General features: G+C 34.4%; 1 protein-coding gene across 1 annotated transcript in view; it reads left to right on the top strand.

The window, feature by feature from the left end:
• KPNA5 (karyopherin subunit alpha 5) overlaps positions 1 to 18,366 on the top strand; it is a 51,411-nt gene extending 33,045 nt beyond the window's left edge. The window contains exons 9-14 of the mRNA XM_086317177.1: positions 3,649 to 3,812; positions 6,094 to 6,172; positions 8,146 to 8,271; positions 9,083 to 9,210; positions 12,219 to 12,397; positions 14,917 to 18,366. Coding sequence (XP_086173303.1) covers positions 3,649 to 3,812; positions 6,094 to 6,172; positions 8,146 to 8,271; positions 9,083 to 9,210; positions 12,219 to 12,397; positions 14,917 to 15,104 — 864 coding nt within the window. The 3' untranslated portion in view covers positions 15,105 to 18,366. The remainder of the gene's footprint in view (positions 1 to 3,648; positions 3,813 to 6,093; positions 6,173 to 8,145; positions 8,272 to 9,082; positions 9,211 to 12,218; positions 12,398 to 14,916) is intronic.
• The last annotated feature ends 918 nt before the right edge of the window (positions 18,367 to 19,284 follow it).

Below are 19,284 nucleotides of genomic sequence, written 5' to 3'. Positions count from 1 at the left end.
TGGAGAAGGAAATGGCAACCCACTCCAGTGTTCTTGCCTGGAGAATACCAGGGACGGGGGAGCCTGGTGGGCTGCCGTCTATGGGGTCTCACAGAGTCGGACATGACTGAAGCGACTTAGCAGCAGCAAATATAGTGGAAGTGAGAAATAGATTTAAGAGACTAGATCTGATAGACAGAGTACCTGATGAACTATGGACAGAGATTCGTGACATTATACAGGAGACAGGGATTAAAACCATCCCCATGGAAAAGAAATGCAAAAAAGCAAAATGGCTGTCTGGGGAGGCCTTACAAATAGCTATGAAAAGAAGAGAAGCGAAAAGCAAAGGCGAAAAAGAAAGATTTTCCCATTTGAATGCAGAGTTCCAAAGAATAGCAAGGAGAGATAAGAAAACCTTCCTCAGCGATCAGTGCAAAGAAATAAAGGAAAACAACAGAATGGGAAAGACTAGAGATCTCTTCAAGAAAATTAGAGATACCAAGGGAACATTTCATGCAAAGTTGGGCTCAATAAAGGACAGAAATGGTATGGACCTAACAGAAGCAGAAGATATGAAGAAGAGGTGGCAAGAATACACAGAAGAACTGTACAAAAAAGGTCTTCACAACCCAGATAATCATGATGGTGAGATCACTGACCTAGAACCAGATATCCTGGAATGTGAAGTCAAGTGGGCCTTAGAAAGCATCACTGCGAACAAAGCTAGTGGAGGTGATGGAATTCCAGTTGAGGTATTTCAGATCCTGGAAGATGATGCTGTGAAAGTGCTGCACTCAATATGCCAGCAAATTTGGAAAACTCAGCAGTGTAACAGGACTGGAAAAGGTCAGTTTTCATTCCAATCCCAAAGAAAGGCAATGCCAAAGAATGCTCAAACTACCGCACAATTGCACTCATCTCACATGCTAGGAAAGTAATGCTCAAAATTCTCCAAGCCAGGCTTCAGCAATATGTGAACTGTGAACTTCCAGATGTTCAAGCTGGTTTTAGAAAAGGCAGAGGAACCAGAGATCAAATTGCCAACATCCTCTGGATCATGGAAAAAGCAAGAGAGTTCCAGAAAAACATCTATTTCTGCTTTATTGACTATGCCAAAGCCTTTGACTGTGTGGATCACCATAAACTGTGGAAACTTCTGAATGAGATGGGAATACTAGACCACCTGACCTGCCTCTTGAGAAACCTATATGCAGGTCAGGAAGCAATAGTTAGAACTGGACATGGAACAACAGACTGGTTCCAAATAGGAAAAGGAGTATGTCAAGGCTGTGTATTGTCACCCTGCTTATTTAACTTATATGCAGAGTACATCATGAGAAATGCTAGGCTCAAAGAAGCACAAGCTGGAATCAAGATTGCGGGGAGAAATATCAATAACCTCACATATGCAGATGACACCACCCTTATGGCAGAAAGTGAAGAGGAACTAAAAAGTCTCTTGATGAAAGTGAAAGAGGAGAATGCAAAAGTTGGCTTAAAGCTCAACATTCAGAAAACGAAGATCATGGCATCTGGTCCCATCACTTCATGGGAAAGAGATGGGGAAACAGTGTCAGACTTTATTTTTTTTAGGCTACAAAATCACTGCAGATGGTGATAGCAGCCATGAGATTAAAAGACGCTTACTCCTTCGAAGAAAAGTTATGACCGACCTAGATAGCACATTAAAAAGCAGAGACATTACTTTGCCAACAAAGGTCCGTCTAGTCAAGGCTATGGTTTTTCCAGTGGTCATGTATGGATGTGAGAGTTGGACTGTAAAGAAAGCTGAGTGCCGAAGAATGATGCTTTTGAACTGTGGTGTTGGAGAAGACTCTTGAAAGTCCCTTGGACTGCAAGGAGATCCATCCTAAAGGAGACCAGTCCTGGGTATTCATTGGAAGGACTGATGCTGAGGCTGAAACTCCAATACTTTGGCCACCTCATGTGAAGACTGACTCATTGAAAAAGACCCTGATGCTGGGAAGGATTGGGGGCAGGAGGAGAAGGGGACGACAGAGGATGAGATGGCTGGATGGCATCACCAACTCGATGGACATGAGTTTGAGTGAACTCCAGGAGTTGGTGATGGACAGGGAGGCCTGGCATGCTGTGATTCATGGGGTCACAAGAGTCGGACACGACTGAGCAACTGATCTGATCTGATACCATCCCTAGCCACTGACCTCCACATTTTACTCTTTTTTGTCAATACCTTTTAATATATAATATGTGTCTTTTTGTTGATTTTTTTATATTAAAAAAAATCTTTCTTCCTCTAAAGTATAAAATTCTTAAAGTTAGGAGTCTTTTTCTTTCATTAGACTTTTGTTAAGTAAATTTTTTGTGATTTTCTATGAGAGAAATTCTTTTATCATGCGAAGTTTTAAAAATTTTATTTTTACAATCATTTTATTTCTTCAAGAATAGTATTTTTTGTTCTTTGATTGCTCATCTTTATATTTTTATTCTTTTTATTCTTTTATAATTTCAGCAAACTGTCTTATCTGTGTAGGTTTGTAATTTTTGAATTTTTCTTTTTTTCTGATGTCTCCTTCATTTTGTTTATGGTCTGTTTATTTTGATTTCTTCCCTACTAGAGGCTCTCATGGAGAAGGAAATGGCAACCCACTCCAGTGTTCTTGCCTGGAGAATCCCAGGGACGGGGAAGCCTGTAGGGCTGCCGTCTCTGGGGTCGCACAGAGTCAGACACAACTGAAGCGACTTAGCAGCAGCAGTAGCAGAGGCTCTCATACAGCTGGTGATCCTTGACACTCTGGAAATACTCCAGAGGCAGGCACTAAGAAGCTGATTGAAAGATGGGTATATAGGCTCATCGTCTTATGAGCTTCACTATAGACTAATTGGGTAGCAAAACCATGTTTTCTTTGAGGAACTCCAAACTTCAGTATGTTTTCTGAAACCGTTTTGTTTCTCTAGGAAGAGATTTTCTACTCTCCTGTTGGAAGGTGGGTAGATTAGGTTGAGTAGGTAATACCATTACAGATCTAGGACCTGGGAATTGCAAGAGGGCTGCAAGTTTTCAATTCAATCAGTATGTAACTTTTACTTAATCTCTCTAGTTTACAGTCCAGTGTTTCATTTCAGCTTCTTCTATGAACTGTATCCCAAAGTTCAGTTTCTGTAGCTCACCAGTTGTAGTCAAGATTATAAATGTCTACTGGACTCCTCAAAGCTAGAATTTGTATTTCTATTTCTTCTTTTTCTAGTTTCTGAGAAGACAGTGGGGCAAAAATGTTTTTATTTTGTTTTCTTAAAACTAGAACTCTGTAGGACTTCATTGTTTTTTAAATCATTGTGGGGGTGTGTGTATATGACTCAGACATAGGAGATCCCTAATACATAATTTTTTTTACAAACTTTGCCAAATAACTTATTCAGTATAAGATAAATAGGAATCATAATCAGTTTCATGTTTATATGTAATTTTCATGATCATAGTTTTAAAACAGTGGAATGTCTTAATTTCTGTTATTTTTCTAGCTTAAATTTTGTGTTTAAAATTTTTATTTTAATTTAAATATTTTATTTTTATTTAAAATATTTATTAAATATTTTTATTTAAATATTTTAGAAATTATTTTCCTAAAGAAACTGTTTTGGATAGAGAAAAATTTTAAAAACTGGTTCTTTCTTCCCTTCCAGGTTTCACCTTGCTTAAATGTCCTGTCACGATTGTTATTTAGCAGTGACCCAGATGTATTAGCAGATGTGTGTTGGGCCCTTTCTTATCTTTCTGATGGATCCAATGATAAAATTCAAGCAGTCATTGATTCTGGAGTCTGTCGAAGATTGGTGGAACTTTTGATGTAACTATAATTTATGGTTAATAAGTATATGATTGTGTTTTAAGTTTAGCAGAGTAATGGTCTTCTAAACATCTCGAGTTACAAACTTCAGGAAGGATTGAAAAGCTACCAAATCCACTCTGCAGAATAGCTGAAATACTGAGAATCTGACCCTTAAACTTAGCTTTTATATCCTCTATTTGGAACTAGTCAGTTTGTTAATGAATTTGACTAGTTTAATCTCTTCATGAATGGGCGGGACTTAATTCAGCAAGTATTTATTGAATGCCTGTTACCTGCTAGAGTGTTGTGCAATATGTTAATAATGTATGGAACACAGTTCTGCTCTCACAGAACCAATAATCTAGTTAATTGTTCATTACAATAATCAATTTGTGTATGGGTCCATGCAGTGAAAAACATTTAGTATTTCACTTGTATTAAAGATCATGTTTTTCTTTGCTGGGCTATTGTTGCTACTTTGATTAAAAAGAACAGATTTTCTATAAAAGAAATTAAAAACTTGTAAGAAAACTTGTTTTAAAAAGATTATTTTAGCTTCCTCATCCTCTTCTTTTAAAAAAGTGTATTATTTTTCTGCCTTTTTTCTTTTGTCAAAAAGTCATCAGGTAGGCTCAAACAAGGAAGATGGTACAAAAGAGAGGTTCAGTAAGAGGTTGTGGCCCTAGCTTGAAGACAGCATCTGAGGAAGAGGGGAACACAGTGCAACAGAGGGATCAGATCAGGGCCCACACTGATGATGACACCCACTAGAGCAGAGCAGATAAGCAGGCTGGAGCAGGAATTGGAACCAATACATGATAGCAGTCTAGCTGAATCAGAAGACCGGTCATACATAGGGAGGTTGTGATAATGGAAGCCAGCTTCGTATTCTTAGAAAATGGAGATATATGTCTGGAAAGGAGAAAAGCCAGAATAATCTTATGGTGCTAGATCAGAAGTAAAGGTATCAATGTGAGCTCATGGCTTTCATCATAAAGAGATAGAAATAAATATATACGTAAATGTACATGTATGTGTGTATGTGTCCTCTTAGAGGGCCTGAGAGCAGTGACAAACCTATACTAACAAGATGAGCACACCGAATGGACAAATCTTGGTTTTTAAACACTACTCTCATCAAGTAGAGTCATGGGTTCTTGAAGAAATGACTAATACCAGGGCTGGGCCTAAAAAGAAAAAAGGCAAGATGAACCCAGAAAATATTGAGAGCTCAAAGAAGCTGCTGCTGCTAAGTCGCTTCAGTCGTGTCCGACTCTGTGCGACCCCATAGACGGCAGCCCACCAGGCTCCCCTGTCCCTGGGATTCTCCAGGCAAGAACACTGGAGTGGGTTGCCATTTCCTTCTCCAATGCATGAACGTGAAAAGTGAAGGTGAAGTCGCTCAGTCGTGTCCAGCTCTTCACGACCCCATGGACTGCAGCCTACCAGGCTCCTCCATCCATGGGATTTTCCAGGCAGGAGTACTGGAGTGGGTTGCCATTGCCTTCTCTGGCTCAAAGAAGAGAGAAGTATCAAAAGGACACAGAAGGCCACTTGAAGGGACTCCTACAGTTTAAACCTGGAATGATTTGAACATTGAAATAAATTGTAATAACATTACAACTTTTTTGAATAAAATAGCAATCCATAAGTCCACACTTAAATAAGTAGATAGATCAATAGATTAAAAAGAAGGTACATAGTGTAAGTGATAGTATTAGAAAGTCATCGTTGGCAACAATACTGATGATTATTATTAATTCAGACAATAAATATCAGAATATGCTAAAGCTAGTGGTGAAAGTGGATTAAGGAATGGTATTTTACATAGTCTAAAAGTATTATTTTCTCACAAAACACTAATTATAAAGGGAAAAACAGTAGTGAAGAAATCTGGTGGACACCATCTTATTTAAGTGACAGAGGTCAGTGCCACTATAATGGACAAAATAGATACCATATGCCATACAATACCATGTAATGAAAAGACTATAGCATTTCTGATATCTCAGCCAAAAGCATGTAACTTCATCTTAATCACTGAACAAAACCAAATAATTAGCTTTTGATTGTCACAGGGAAAACGAAGGAATTCTTTTGACTTGATAGAGACTGGAAAGACATGGGTACAACCCATGATTCTGGGTTAGATTTCTTTGTTAGAGGAATATTACTCGGAAAATTAGTGAAACTTGAAAGGGATCTCTGGGTGGAGTATGGAGGAATTTTTTGTACTATTTTTGCAAATTTTTTGTAAATTTTAATATAGAATGTAAGTTCATATTTTTATTACTTTTAGGCACAATGATTATAAAGTTGTATCACCTGCGTTAAGAGCAGTTGGTAATATTGTGACTGGTGATGATATTCAAACACAGGTGAGTTCAGACTTTAATATGATAAATTGGTAACTTAAGGAACTTTTAAGAAGTTTATCATTTTCATATGACTCAATTACATGTTAATCAAGATGTTAGTATTACCATAATTGTGCAGGCATCTGTTATATGTCAGTAAGCATATTCTCAGTAATAAGTAATCCATCTCAAATACCTCTATATGAAGGCACTATCCTAGACCTATATCAATGTAAAGAAGTATAGGATAGGAATTTGGCTCTTGAGGGGTTTACATTTCAATTGAGGAGACAATATATAATGAAATAAAGCAAATTACCTAAGGTAGTATGTTTCCTGAGAACTGATTTGTCCTTAAATACTATAAAATTTTTTTTTAAAAAATCGGTGTACTGAGAAATCTTTGTAGATTCCATAAAGGAGTTGGAATTAAAGCTGGAGAATTTCAGTAGACTAGAAGAAATTTATGTGGTATGAGGTAGAGGCACACATGTGTGAGTTATGATTAAGAGGTGTTAAACTTGGCTGGAAAAGAAACTGCTTAGGAGATGGTGATTGATTATAAACAGGTTAAAAGTTGGGTTGGAAATGCAAGGGTCTTTGTAACAGATTGAAAACCTAGATTATGAGAGTTGAAGGAAGGATAGCAAGGAAACATTTTCCCTCTTTGGTAACTAACTGTGTGTGTCTGTGTCTGCATGTGTGTGTGTCTGTGTGTGTCTACGTGTGTGTTTGCCTGTCTTGGATGATGGTGAGACTTAAAAAAAAGATGTGATGTCAAACTCATTTCAGATCTGGAATATTCTTTCTTAAAGATACAAACTTTAACTCAGAAACATTAAATTATCCATTGCTATCATGAACTGTATATTCTAATCTACATTCTTTCAGTTTTAGTCTTTTGAAGTCATATTTAGATATTTAGTTATTAAACAGTAGATCTTTAGTAATTGATAGTTATTAATTTAAAATAGGTCTTTAAAATAAAATGCACTTCCACACATACACTGTTTTCAGCAGAATTTTGGTGCACTGCTTCATATGTTCTTCACCAAGTAAACATAATGTAAATCATTGTGGTTACTGTGAAAATGGAGCATAATTAATCTTGCCGTGAAATAAAGAATGTAAAGAGACAGAGCAAACCGTGCTGTGCTTAGTCACTCAGTCATGTCCCACTCTTTGTGACCCCATGGACTTGAAGCCCACCAGGCTCCTCTGTCCATGGAATTCTCCAGGCAAGAATACTGGAGTGGGTTGCCATGCCCTCCTCCAGGGGATCTTCCCAACCCAGGGATCGAACCCAGGTCTCCTGCATTACAGGCGGATTCTTTGCTGTCTGAGCCACTAGGGAAGCTCCTAAGAATACTTGAGTGGGTGGGCTTTCCCTTCTCCAAGGGATCTTCTGACCCAGGAATTGAACCAGGGTCTCCTGCATTATAGGCAGATTCTTTACCAGTTGAGCTACCAAGGAAGCAAACTGTACTTACTTACAAAAGGAAAATAGGACAGTATAAATTTTAATGAAACAAATAGACTTAATATACACATTTCTTAACAGTTTCTTAATAGACACTATTTCTTAACAGTTATGGAATTGGATACATTGAAACTGTTTGAGGTATAGATACAGATACATTTCCCCCATTAATTTATTTGGCAAAACTTAAGTGGTTGGATCCTGACCAATCACTAAATCTCTGTTCAAATAGTTGTGTCAGTTGAACTCTGAATGTATTTGTAAACTTGAAGGGCACACCTCTGTATTCTGCATATTTGCAAATGAGTGGATTGAGAACAGGGCACTTCACTACACCAAGTTTTGGCAGATTGGGAGCGTAGAAGACAGCAAGTACGTAACTAAGTTTTACTTTGAGAGAAATTTCTTTTTTCTTAATACAGTTTTCCAGAATTATTATTGTGTTTCTAAATAGTATATTTTTGTATAGTTCTTTTCCAATAAAACTGTTTTCATTTTGTTATTGTTGTTTTAGGTAATTTTAAATTGCTCTGCTTTACCCTGTCTTTTACACTTATTGAGTAGCTCAAAGGAGTCAATCAGAAAAGAAGCCTGCTGGACTGTTTCAAACATCACTGCTGGAAACAGAGCTCAGATTCAGGTAAATCGCTTTCATATCTGAAAAAACAGGAGATCTCAGGAGTTATTTTGGACAAAGGTCAGCATTTTATCAGTGATTTTTTTTTTTTTTTAGTGAGTTACTGAAAATATTTTCTTAAAAGATCCTTGAAAAGTTTTTTATAGAACTGAATTTTCCTCCTCTAAAATAATAACATTTACTTGTTGTAGGTATTCTAGTACAGTGCCTGACACATAACAGTTAGTCATTAAGAAGAGCTTGAATTTCATTAGGTTTCAATATCAGCAATGATCAGGCTTCCCTGGTGGGTCAGATGGTAAAGAATCTGCCTGCAAGAGACCCAGGTTTGATCCCTGGGTTGGAAAGAGTGGCTACCCACTCCAGTATTCTTGGAATGGCTACCCACTCCAGTGTTCTTGCCTGGAAAATCCCATGGATAGAGGAGCCTGACGGGCTACTGTCCATGGGGTTACAAAGAATCAGACACGACTGAGCAACTAACACACTAGGCAATAATCTTCCTCTCAATGCTTTTAAATAATGATTTATTAGTGTCCCATCAAGCTCCTTGAGTCATTTAATACTAATTTCATCTTGATCAATGACCAGCCTGTGCTTTATCATCTTTAAAATTTATATTCTGCTAATATATTTTCCAATCTTTAAAAGAAAGTATGTGAAAGTTTGTTGAAAATTTAGAAATAAAGTATTTCTAAAGGTGTTTCCAAAAAGTCTGACATTTTAAAGCCAATGAGTTTCAAGATTCCTCTACTTCATAATATTTATAAGACACTATTTGCATTGATTATGCTATATCATTTTTTCTCCTCAGGCTGTTATAGATGCAAATATTTTTCCTGTTTTAATTGAGATTCTTCAGAAAGCAGAGTTTCGCACCAGGAAAGAAGCAGCTTGGGCTATAACTAATGCAACATCAGGAGGCACTCCAGAACAGATCAGGTGAAAAAAAATTTTTAATTGTTTTTTTAATATAAATAGGACAAAATTTGGAATAATACATTTTATTTGTTGATAAAACTAAAACATTATTTCTAAGTTAGTTTTATAAGCATTTCTAATGTGAAGTGATAGCATTTGTTACATCTTTTATTCATTCACAGTGGTTTATTTTTGTCAAAGTATAATTGATATTCTCCTAGGCAAACTATGAAAAATCAGAGATTAAAAATCTGAAAAAAAAGTGTATGTTAATTTGAAAACTATATTATTATGGGCATTAAGTATTTTTTTGACCATTAAAATCTCATGCGTGTAACTTTATAAAATGGCTAATAAATTCGAATATCCACTTATTTAAAACAAAATTGAAATAGACATTCCTAGTTGGTTGTTAGCCTTGCTGCTGGTGCTGCTAAGTCGCTTCAGTCATGTCTGACTCTGTGCGACCCCATAGACGGCAGCCCACCAGGCTCCCCTGTCCCTGGGATTCTCCAGACAAGAACACTGGAGTGGGTTGCCATCTCCTTCTCCAGTGCATGAAAGTGAAAAGTGAAAGGGAGGTCGCTCAGTCGTGTCCGACTCCTAGCGACCCCATGGACTGCAGCCTACCAGGCTCCTCCGTCCATGGGATTTTCCAGGCAAGAGTACTAGAGTTGGGTGCCATTGCCTTCTCTGGGTTGTTAGCCCTACCTGTGTATATTATCTCACTTTTATTCTTTCATAAATAAAATTTATTTTTTTTCAGGATACTTGTTTGGTTCTAGGATTTTTATTGTTTTTGTTTCTTTTCCTAACAATGTAAATAATAGGTATATGGACTTTGAAGTTAGCCTGCTTTCAAATCCTATTCAGTAAAAGATGCATGACCTTCCAAAGTCATTTAGTCTCTCTAATCCATGATTGTCTTCATTTTTTTAAATGGGTAGTATGTTATGGTAGTGTAATTTGTACACTTCCAGTCTTACAGCATGGTGCCTAAACATTAAGCTCTCTACTAAGATTAGCTATTATCATTATTATTTGTAATCATCATAATTTTTATTATCGGTATTCTCTTTTCTGCTGTCACCTTTTTTTTTTCCTGCATTGGTGGTTTGCGGGATCTTAGTTCCTGGACAGGGATCAAATCCATATCCCCTTCAGTGGAAACACAGAATTCTAACCACTTGACTGCCAGAGAATGTCCTGCTTTCACTTTTTTCCTCCATAGCAAAGTTCTACTTTGCCGTTCTATCTACAGAATCTTCTTTTTCTGAGGATCATTTCATGAAACTCGAAACTTCTTTGGTTTCTTGACGTGCTTATTTAGGAAATAATTGTCTAATACATATTTGATTTAATTATTAATTTATACAAAAGAAGTTAGGCTGCTATGCCAATTTATAAATAACTAGGAGGATTTTGAAATCTACTTTTTGGGAGATCATTGTCTATTATTGCCTTCATTTCTACTGTTATTTTCTTTTCTCAGATATGTTGATACCATCTGTCTCTGCCTTTTATTTTCTATTCCTCCTCTTTGATTTAATCAGTATTACTTCCATTTCATTTGTGTCACGAATACAAACAGTAATAAAATCTTTCATTTGTTCTAACTTGTATATTTTTTTGATGCTGATGTTATTTTTGTCTGTTTTGGGGCCCAAAGTTTGTAAACAGTTTATAAACAGTTGTATTTTCTTTTTCAATTTATTTTCATCTTTGTGTCTGTTCCTTAAAATGTATTAATATGAATCAGGTGTCCAAATTGAGATAATTATTTTTCTAGCCATTTCCACCATTTCATTAACTCTACATATAGGGGAAGGAGACTTGATCTCAGATAAGGTTCAACATTCATATCACTAATATTTATTGACTGCTAGTTGTTATGCTAAGTCATTTCAGTTATTGAGCGTTAGCAGTACATCAGATGCTTTCACGTATTTCCATTAACTTTATAACTATGAGATAGTTACTCATTCAGCAATTACATTTGATCAGTCACAGGTTAGTATATGGCAAGCAAGTATTCCAGTGAAGATACGCACATTTAAAAGAGGTGGGGATGAAAACTAACTTCTACTGAATGTTTGCAGTATTCTCACAGCAACATTCTAGTTTAGTACTATATTATTTCCACTTTTGATGTGGAAACTGAGGCACAGAGAAGTTACACAAAATCACACAACTAAATAAGGAGTGGGATTAGGACTTGAAACCATGCAGTTTGGCTTCAGAGCATGTTTAATATGGACTTTAGAGCATGCTTAATATGGACTTTTGCCAGGTGAAGAAATTAGCTATTTTAAAGATCTAATAACAACTAGAAAAGGAAAAAGCATTAGGAAATGAGTAGAATAATTTTTGTGATCGTTGTTTATTAAGATTATTCACAACATCGCCTGTTCTGCTTCTAAAAGCCTTCTGTGCTTCTGAAACACAGCCTATATTTTAGAACATTAACTACGATTGTTTCTGTGGAAAATTTCTTTCAGTTTGATTTAGGTGTCTCTTTTCGGTCTTCATTTCTACCTACCCCGATGTGGCTTCATGTGTTACACGGGCTAGAAAGAAAGTGAAGTCACTCAGTCGTGTCTGTCTCTTTGCGACCCCATGGACTGTAGCCTACCAGGCTCCTCCCTCCATGGGATTCTCCAGGCAAGAATACTGGAGTGGATTGCCATTTTAACCAACCTTTAAAACAAAAACAAACCTTGAGCCAACTATTCTCTGCACTCATATGCTATGCAAAAACAACTATAAGTACCAATTTGCTTATATGTATTTTTGGTAATATTTGTAATACCATTAATTGCTAATTATGTTAAATTATGAAAATAAGAGAGTAAGAATTTTCAGGTTCCTATATAAGTAAAAATTTAAGTATTTTTAAAGTTTGAGATTGTTTAGGAATACTTAAGTGTTTATGTAACATTTCATTGAAGAATGTTTTCATGTCATTGCTATAAATATTTAAATCTTTTAAAATGTTTCTCCCCCACATTTTTTTTTTAATTACTCTAAAGGTATTTGGTAGCCTTAGGCTGCATTAAACCACTTTGTGATCTGTTGACTGTTATGGACTCAAAAATAGTTCAAGTGGCTTTAAATGGACTTGAAAATATTTTACGGCTTGGAGAACAAGAATCTAAGCAGAATGGAATAGGCATTAATCCATACTGTGCCCTCATTGAAGAAGCATATGGTGAGCATTCAGTAAAATTTATAGTTGGTATCAATTTTTTAATTGAGATCCAAGCGACACATTGGTTTCATGTATATAACATAATTCAATATTTGTGTATACTGCAAAATGAATGTAATAATTATAGTTCATGTCACCATAGTTAAAATTTTTTTTCTTGTAATGAGAACTCTTCAGATTTCCTCTTAGCAGCTTTCATATATATATTACAGTATTATTAAATGTAGTCCCCATCACTGTACATTACTTCCCCAAAGCTTATATAGAGTAGAAGTTGGTGCCTTTTGACAGCCCCTTTCACCCGTTTAATTCACCCCCTCACCTCCTGTCTCTGGCAACAGCCAGTCTATACCCTGTATCAATGCGCTCACTCTGAGCTCTTTGTTTTTGTTTGTTTAGATTCTGCATATAAGTGAGATTATAAGGTATTTGTATCTGTGACTTGTTTCACTGAGTGTAATGCCCCCGAGGTCCATCCAGGTTGTTGTAGATGGCAAGGTTTTCTTCTTTTTCAAAAAAACTGAATAATATTCCTCTGTATGTGTATGTGTTGTGTGTGTATGTACCACATTTTCTTTATTGATTCATTCTTGATAGATAAGGTTGCTTCCATGTCTGGGCTGTTGTAAATAATGCTGAAATGAACATGGGGTTTCATAATATCTTGGAGTTCATTTTTTTTTCATTTTCTTGAGATAAATATCAAGAAGTGAAATTGCTGGATTATATTTTTTTAAAAAATGTAAAAAGTTAAAACTAGAACTACCATATAATCCATATTGTTATCCATAGGGATTGCACCAGTTTGCATTCCCACCAATAGTGCACAAGGGTTTCCTTTTCCCACATCCTTACCAACACTTCCTGTCTCATCTTTTTGATGGTGGTTATTCTAACAGGTGTAAGGTGATATCTTATTGTGGTTTTGATTTCCATTTCCCTAATGATTAATGATGTTGAGCATCTTGTCATATACCTGTTGGGCATCTGTGTATCTCCCTTGAAAAAATGTTCATTCAGATCTTCTGCCCATTTTTTAATCAGATAGTTTGGTTTTTGAGTATTGAGTTATATGAGTTCTTTATATATTTTGGATATTAACCCCCTACTAGGCATATGATTCGCAAATACGTTCTCTCATTTCCTAGGTTATCTTTTCATATTGCTGATGTTTTCCTTTGCTGTGCAGAAGTTTTTTAGTTTAATGTGGTCCCACTTGTTTATTTTTGCTTTTTTGTCCTTTGTGTTTGGCATCAGATCCAGAATTCAAACAACTGTCATCAAGACCATGGAATTTATTTCCAGATGAGGCATGAATCTAAGTCAGTTCTTTTTCCTCTCAGTATATTTTCATTAAATATTCACTTTCTGTCTTAAGTCCTATTAAATCCATTCAAGCTTTTATTTGCTATTCAACCAAGCCTGGTAGACCACTTTGCCTTTATTTCAAATTATATAATGTCACTGGTTAAGACATCATATAAACAAAAGATATTAATCGCTGATTTAAGAATATTTCCTACTACAATTATTATTTTGGCCCCAAGTTATACTAGAGTTTGAGCTATTCTATGAGTATATATAGATATGATTACTTGATATATTTATATCCTGCAACAAATTGAAGAGGTTTATCTGTAATTAAGTGAAAAATACTTTTAGCATCATCCAGACTTACATGTGGATTATTTTCTTGTAAGCAGTAAAATAAAGCACTGTAGATTCTCCTTATACTATGCAAATGGGTTTTTTCAGTTTCACTTATAAACTGTATTGGATTTACAAATAGTATTCATTTATTCCTTATTGATACACTTTGGCTTATTCTGTGAGAGAACTTATTGTTAGTTTGCTCATTAATTTTAGGGTTTTGTTTTGTTTTGTTGCTTTCCCTTTTTGTGCTTTTTATTTAGCATGATTACTCTGGAAACAACTTGTGGAGTTTACATGATCTAAAACTGTCATTTTAAAATTCAGAAACTTAAGTACAGAGGAATCAAACTTATTTGGGAAAAATCATACAACTAGAAGGGTGGATTCTATGATCTTCCTACTGCCCAGCCTATGCTTACTCTTCATACCCTATTGCCCAATATTTTTATTCCTGAACTATAAAGCATAAGTATTGACTGTCATTATACACAAAAATCAGATAAAAGCTACAGAATCACTTAAATGTGTAATCTAAAAAATACTACAAACTAGTGACTATAACAAAAGAGAAGCAGACTCATATAAACTAGTGGTTACCAGTGCAGCCAGTGGGGGTGGAGTGCAAATTATTGGGTAAGATAGGCTCAAGGATGTGTTGTACAACACAGGGAATATAGCCAATGTTTTGTAATAACTGTAAATGGAATACAACCTTTAAAAATTATGTTTTAATTTTTAAAACTAGATTAAAAATAATAGTTCCATTGACAGTGGACTGGTGATACTATTGATTGATTATTTTGATTTAAATACATGTTGAAATCTGAGTAATAACTTTGATTTTATATATATGCTTTATATAATAGGTCTAGATAAAATTGAATTTCTGCAAAGCCATGAAAATCAGGAAATTTACCAAAAGGCTTTTGATCTGATTGAACATTACTTTGGTGTAGAAGATGACGACCCCAGTATTGTACCCCAAGTGGATGAAAATCAGCAACAGTTTGTATTTCAGCAGCAGGAAGCACCAATGGAAGGGTTCCAACTTTAACTTGGTAGGAGGTAAATTAATGGCTAAGAAGGGTAGCTTTATATACCTCCCCTTTCTTGCATTGTCAGTAGGAATATTTGATGTGTTTTTGTGTAGAACAAAAAAAGAAAGAAGATGCACTTTTAGAAAGCAAAACAAGTTTCCATTCATATGCAACCTTTTATTATAGTTTTGTTGTTATGTTGGTGTGCCTGTATATATGTCTGTCATTGTTTTATCTTTTTTTGTGTCTATTTGAGAACAGTTAAATACACTATTTAATAATTTAAGCCTGAGAAGGAGAATTCTGGTAAAGTATTACAATAATGGCTCTGAATGTTTCTAGCACTTGTGGAAACTGCACATCAACAGCACAGCTGTTGATGATTGCATTTTGGCAGTGTCTGACATTCCCGCTCTCTACTAAATCTACCTCTCAAAGCAAAAGCAAAACAAAAAAGCTTCAGAAGCATGAAATAGAGAAAAGGCTAAATTAGAATGTAAAGACAGATGTTACCAGAAATTATAAATCACTGTGCTGTAGGTTATACTTTGCAAAAAAATAAAAAGGTTTAACAAAACCAGTAAGAGTTACTTATAAAACATAGGAAAAATATTGTACTGATAATCAATTAAAATGTAGCAATTGTGAAGAGAGAAGCTGTTCTTCATATTGAACATATTAAAATAATTACACAACATTTAAATATTTGTGTTTTTAACATATAAATGCTATATTTTATATTTTGACCAAATATGCTAACATTTTTGAAATAGTTTTTTTTTTTATTTTTTCACTGCTCATTTTAGAGAGCATCATGATAGAGATGCCATTATGAATCTAAAGTAGTGCTGCATAGCAAAAATAATACTGTATTCCTTTCTCTGATTTTTCAGAGCAGTAATTGAAAAGTTTCACTTTCTGTGTAATAATGAACTTAGGTATTTGAATGGCAAAATTGTCCTGAAGAAATCACCTTGTTATGTATTAAATTTTATTAAATGTACTTAATGTTTGGACACAAAAGGATGATATTAATGAAAATTACTAAGGATTCTTTAATTGGTTGAAACCTATATTAGGATTTTTTTTTCCCTTTGGTAATACTCAGAGGGTCATACTGCTGCTTGTCAATGTACCATTGTATTAGATTACATTTCTGTCAGATTTGTTAATATAATGTAAGTGTTTATGTATTAACAGCAAAAACCTCTTCATATTGTGAAACTTTTTAAAAAGTTTCAATAGAAAATTATATATATATTTATTTATAGATCCATATATATGCATGTGTCTTATGTGTTTTTTTTCACGGTACTATATTTGGTAGTTTTCTAAGCAGATATGGTACTGTTGAGCTCAGTCTTTTCATTTATAGTTATATACAGGCTATTTACATTTCCAGTTATATATCTAAAATACTTATTTAAAAATTAGTTTATTGCTGTTTTAAGATAGAAACTAAAAGCATTTTTGATATGACTCATAGTCTATTCTGTAAAGAAAGATTTCATTTATGGTATCATTTATAATGTTTCTGCTGGAAATCAGAGGCATGTTAACAAGAAGAAAATGTATACAGAGGTACTTTTAAATAGTATGACACTTTGTAAAATTATATATCATGAAACTAAGCTTTTGGCAAGACACTTAAAACCTACAGGCTATAGACTACAGGTTTAAATGGTGTCTGTAATGCTGACTGCATCTGCCAAACCTCTTTATATTGTTAAGTAGAGTATTGTATCTGTGCCCTTTTTATTGTAGTAGAAGTTATGAAGTTCAGTATATGTATATTCAAAAGAACAGGGTAGTTATATTAAAGATTACCAAACTGATGGTGAATTTATCAGATCAACACTTTTTTGTGATGCTGATAGTCTGAGTATCAGGTGACAGGGTATTCCACTCTTTCTAATCAATTGAACTTGATAATGCAGCATAATTCATAAACTAACCAGCTGTGCCTGCTTTTATTTTGAGGACCCTGTAGTCAGTTTAGGAGATTTAGATTAATAAATCTCTAAGCCACGTCTTTCAAACAAAATAGTTCTTACAGAAGGAAAAATAATGGAAATAATAGAATGGCCTTTAATTTTAAATTTTTGCCAGTAAAGCAAGCATTATACCTCTAAGTATAGAATTTGACCATATTTTAGGCATTTATATACAAAAATTATATTTAATTCATTGGATCTGTTACTAGGATAATTGATTTGATTAGATTTGAATGCAAGGGGCAATATATAATTAATTGTTGGGACCAGCTATTGGTGTGGTAATAACTTTATTGAACCAATACTAGCAAATACTTTGTTTCTAAAATTTTTCTTAATATGACTACTCTTTTCAAATGTACTATTTTAAATGCTCCAAAATGTATTTTCCTTAATCTTCATTGGCCCTTGTGGGAAATTTTTTTCTTTTTTCAACTTGCTTTCCTAAGATTTATTATATTTAAATCCGAGAGAAACTGTGCCAAAAAAAAGAAAAGAAAACATGTTCTAAAGGGCAATGCATGCAACATTAATGCAGAAATAAAAAAAAAAAATACTTGAAAGAGTCCTTTACGTTTAATTAAATTTGGTGTTTTAGTTTTGTCTGAATTTGAATTTTTACTAGCTAACCTATGCAATTATGCTTACTTGTTTTATATTTGTAAGTACTTGACTCAATGACCTGGGTGTTTTTACTATCAGTTTTATTTTGAAAACTGTTTTTAGAATTTAATTTTTAGTGTCGTTTTGTTCACTTATTGGTAGCACTAGAACAGGAAAGCAAAAAATAAAAACAAAAAAAATGTAATAAAATCTGCTGGCACAGAAACAGCATATCATTCGGTAACTGTAAAACCTATTTGCAGATAAAGATTGATTTGTTGATAAAGGACTTTTGTTGGACAAAACATTACCTTTGCCTTCATATTTTTTCTTCTCTTAAGAAGGAGCATTATGGAAAAAGTAATTACAATACAAAGTCTTAGTGGATTTTTGTTGCTGTTCTAAATTCAGCAGTCTACTTGCTGCTTTGTGAAACTGTGAAATCAAAGTAATTGTTAACCTTTACTCATTTTAGTTCATAGCATTACTGTTTTATAGAATGGAACATATTAGGAGCCCATATGATAGAGCTCTAGAAGGATAATGTGTCTTTAAGTTGGGAAGTGGGATGGGGAAGATGTTCTTGACTAACTAAAAAAAAATCAACATTTGAGTAATATGCAATATTATGAAATGTTACAGCACTATATTAAAAACAATAAAATCCTATTTTACAATTGCATTTATATAAGTGTGTCTGTTTCATTTGTTCTCACTTAGGATTGTGTATTCCTAACAGCAAAAATAGATGCCCTCAATGATTAAAATTCCATCCCCTTTCTAGAACCAGTACGATTTGGTAGGACTATCTGATAAAGTAGTATGTTGCTTTTATTTTAGAACATATATTCAACTGTAATGGAGGATGTATCTAATTTATGTTTGTATCTCATGCCTTGGCAATTAATGGAACATTCACATGTTCAGCTGAGATTATTTTTCCTTTTCTATTATTTTAATGCAATACAGTGCATTTATTTAAGGCTTAGAGTTTTGGAAATAGAAGGGAATATCTGATTTAAACTTTCTTAGTGTGCTCTGAAACACAAAATCACACAGTAGCCAAGCTTAGCCTCCCCCCCTAGTTTAGTGTTTTTATTTTCTTATTCTACTACCTTTTTTTTTTTGCTTCATCTGGCCTCATTTCCTTCAGTATTTGAAACTTTGTTAATCACAGAGTAGTAAAAGTAGTTATGTCAGTTATTTTTAGGGTTTCTTGCTCCCAGTAAAGCAGTCTGCAATTTTAAGAGACATGTACATCATATCATTATTAGTCACTTTAACATTTCAATTTTCCATTCTTATGAAATAAAATTTTCAAATAGTTGCACTTGCAAGCATTGCTGTACAGCACCACCAGAACTAAAATGTTGGTTGGGAGCAACCCCACCAAGTAAAGAGCTTAAAATGCTCACTAGCTTTTGCATAAACACTTAAATTTGGAAGCAGTAGGCAGTTTGGGGAATTTAATGTGTAATGCTCAAAAGTACCTGTTATTTAAATATTGGGAATTCTAAACTTTGGACAGCTTTACTTTAGAGGGATCCCTCTTGTTCCCTTTCAGTCATGGTTGTTTTTTTTAAACTGCTGTCTAAAAAAG

This window comes from Bos grunniens, chromosome 9 (genome assembly GCF_055505025.1).
Source record: "Bos grunniens cultivar Pamir isolate PY7600 chromosome 9, Bosgru_T2T1.0, whole genome shotgun sequence".
NCBI lineage: Eukaryota > Metazoa > Chordata > Mammalia > Artiodactyla > Bovidae > Bos > Bos grunniens.
This window is presented reverse-complemented; position numbering and strand designations above follow the sequence as displayed.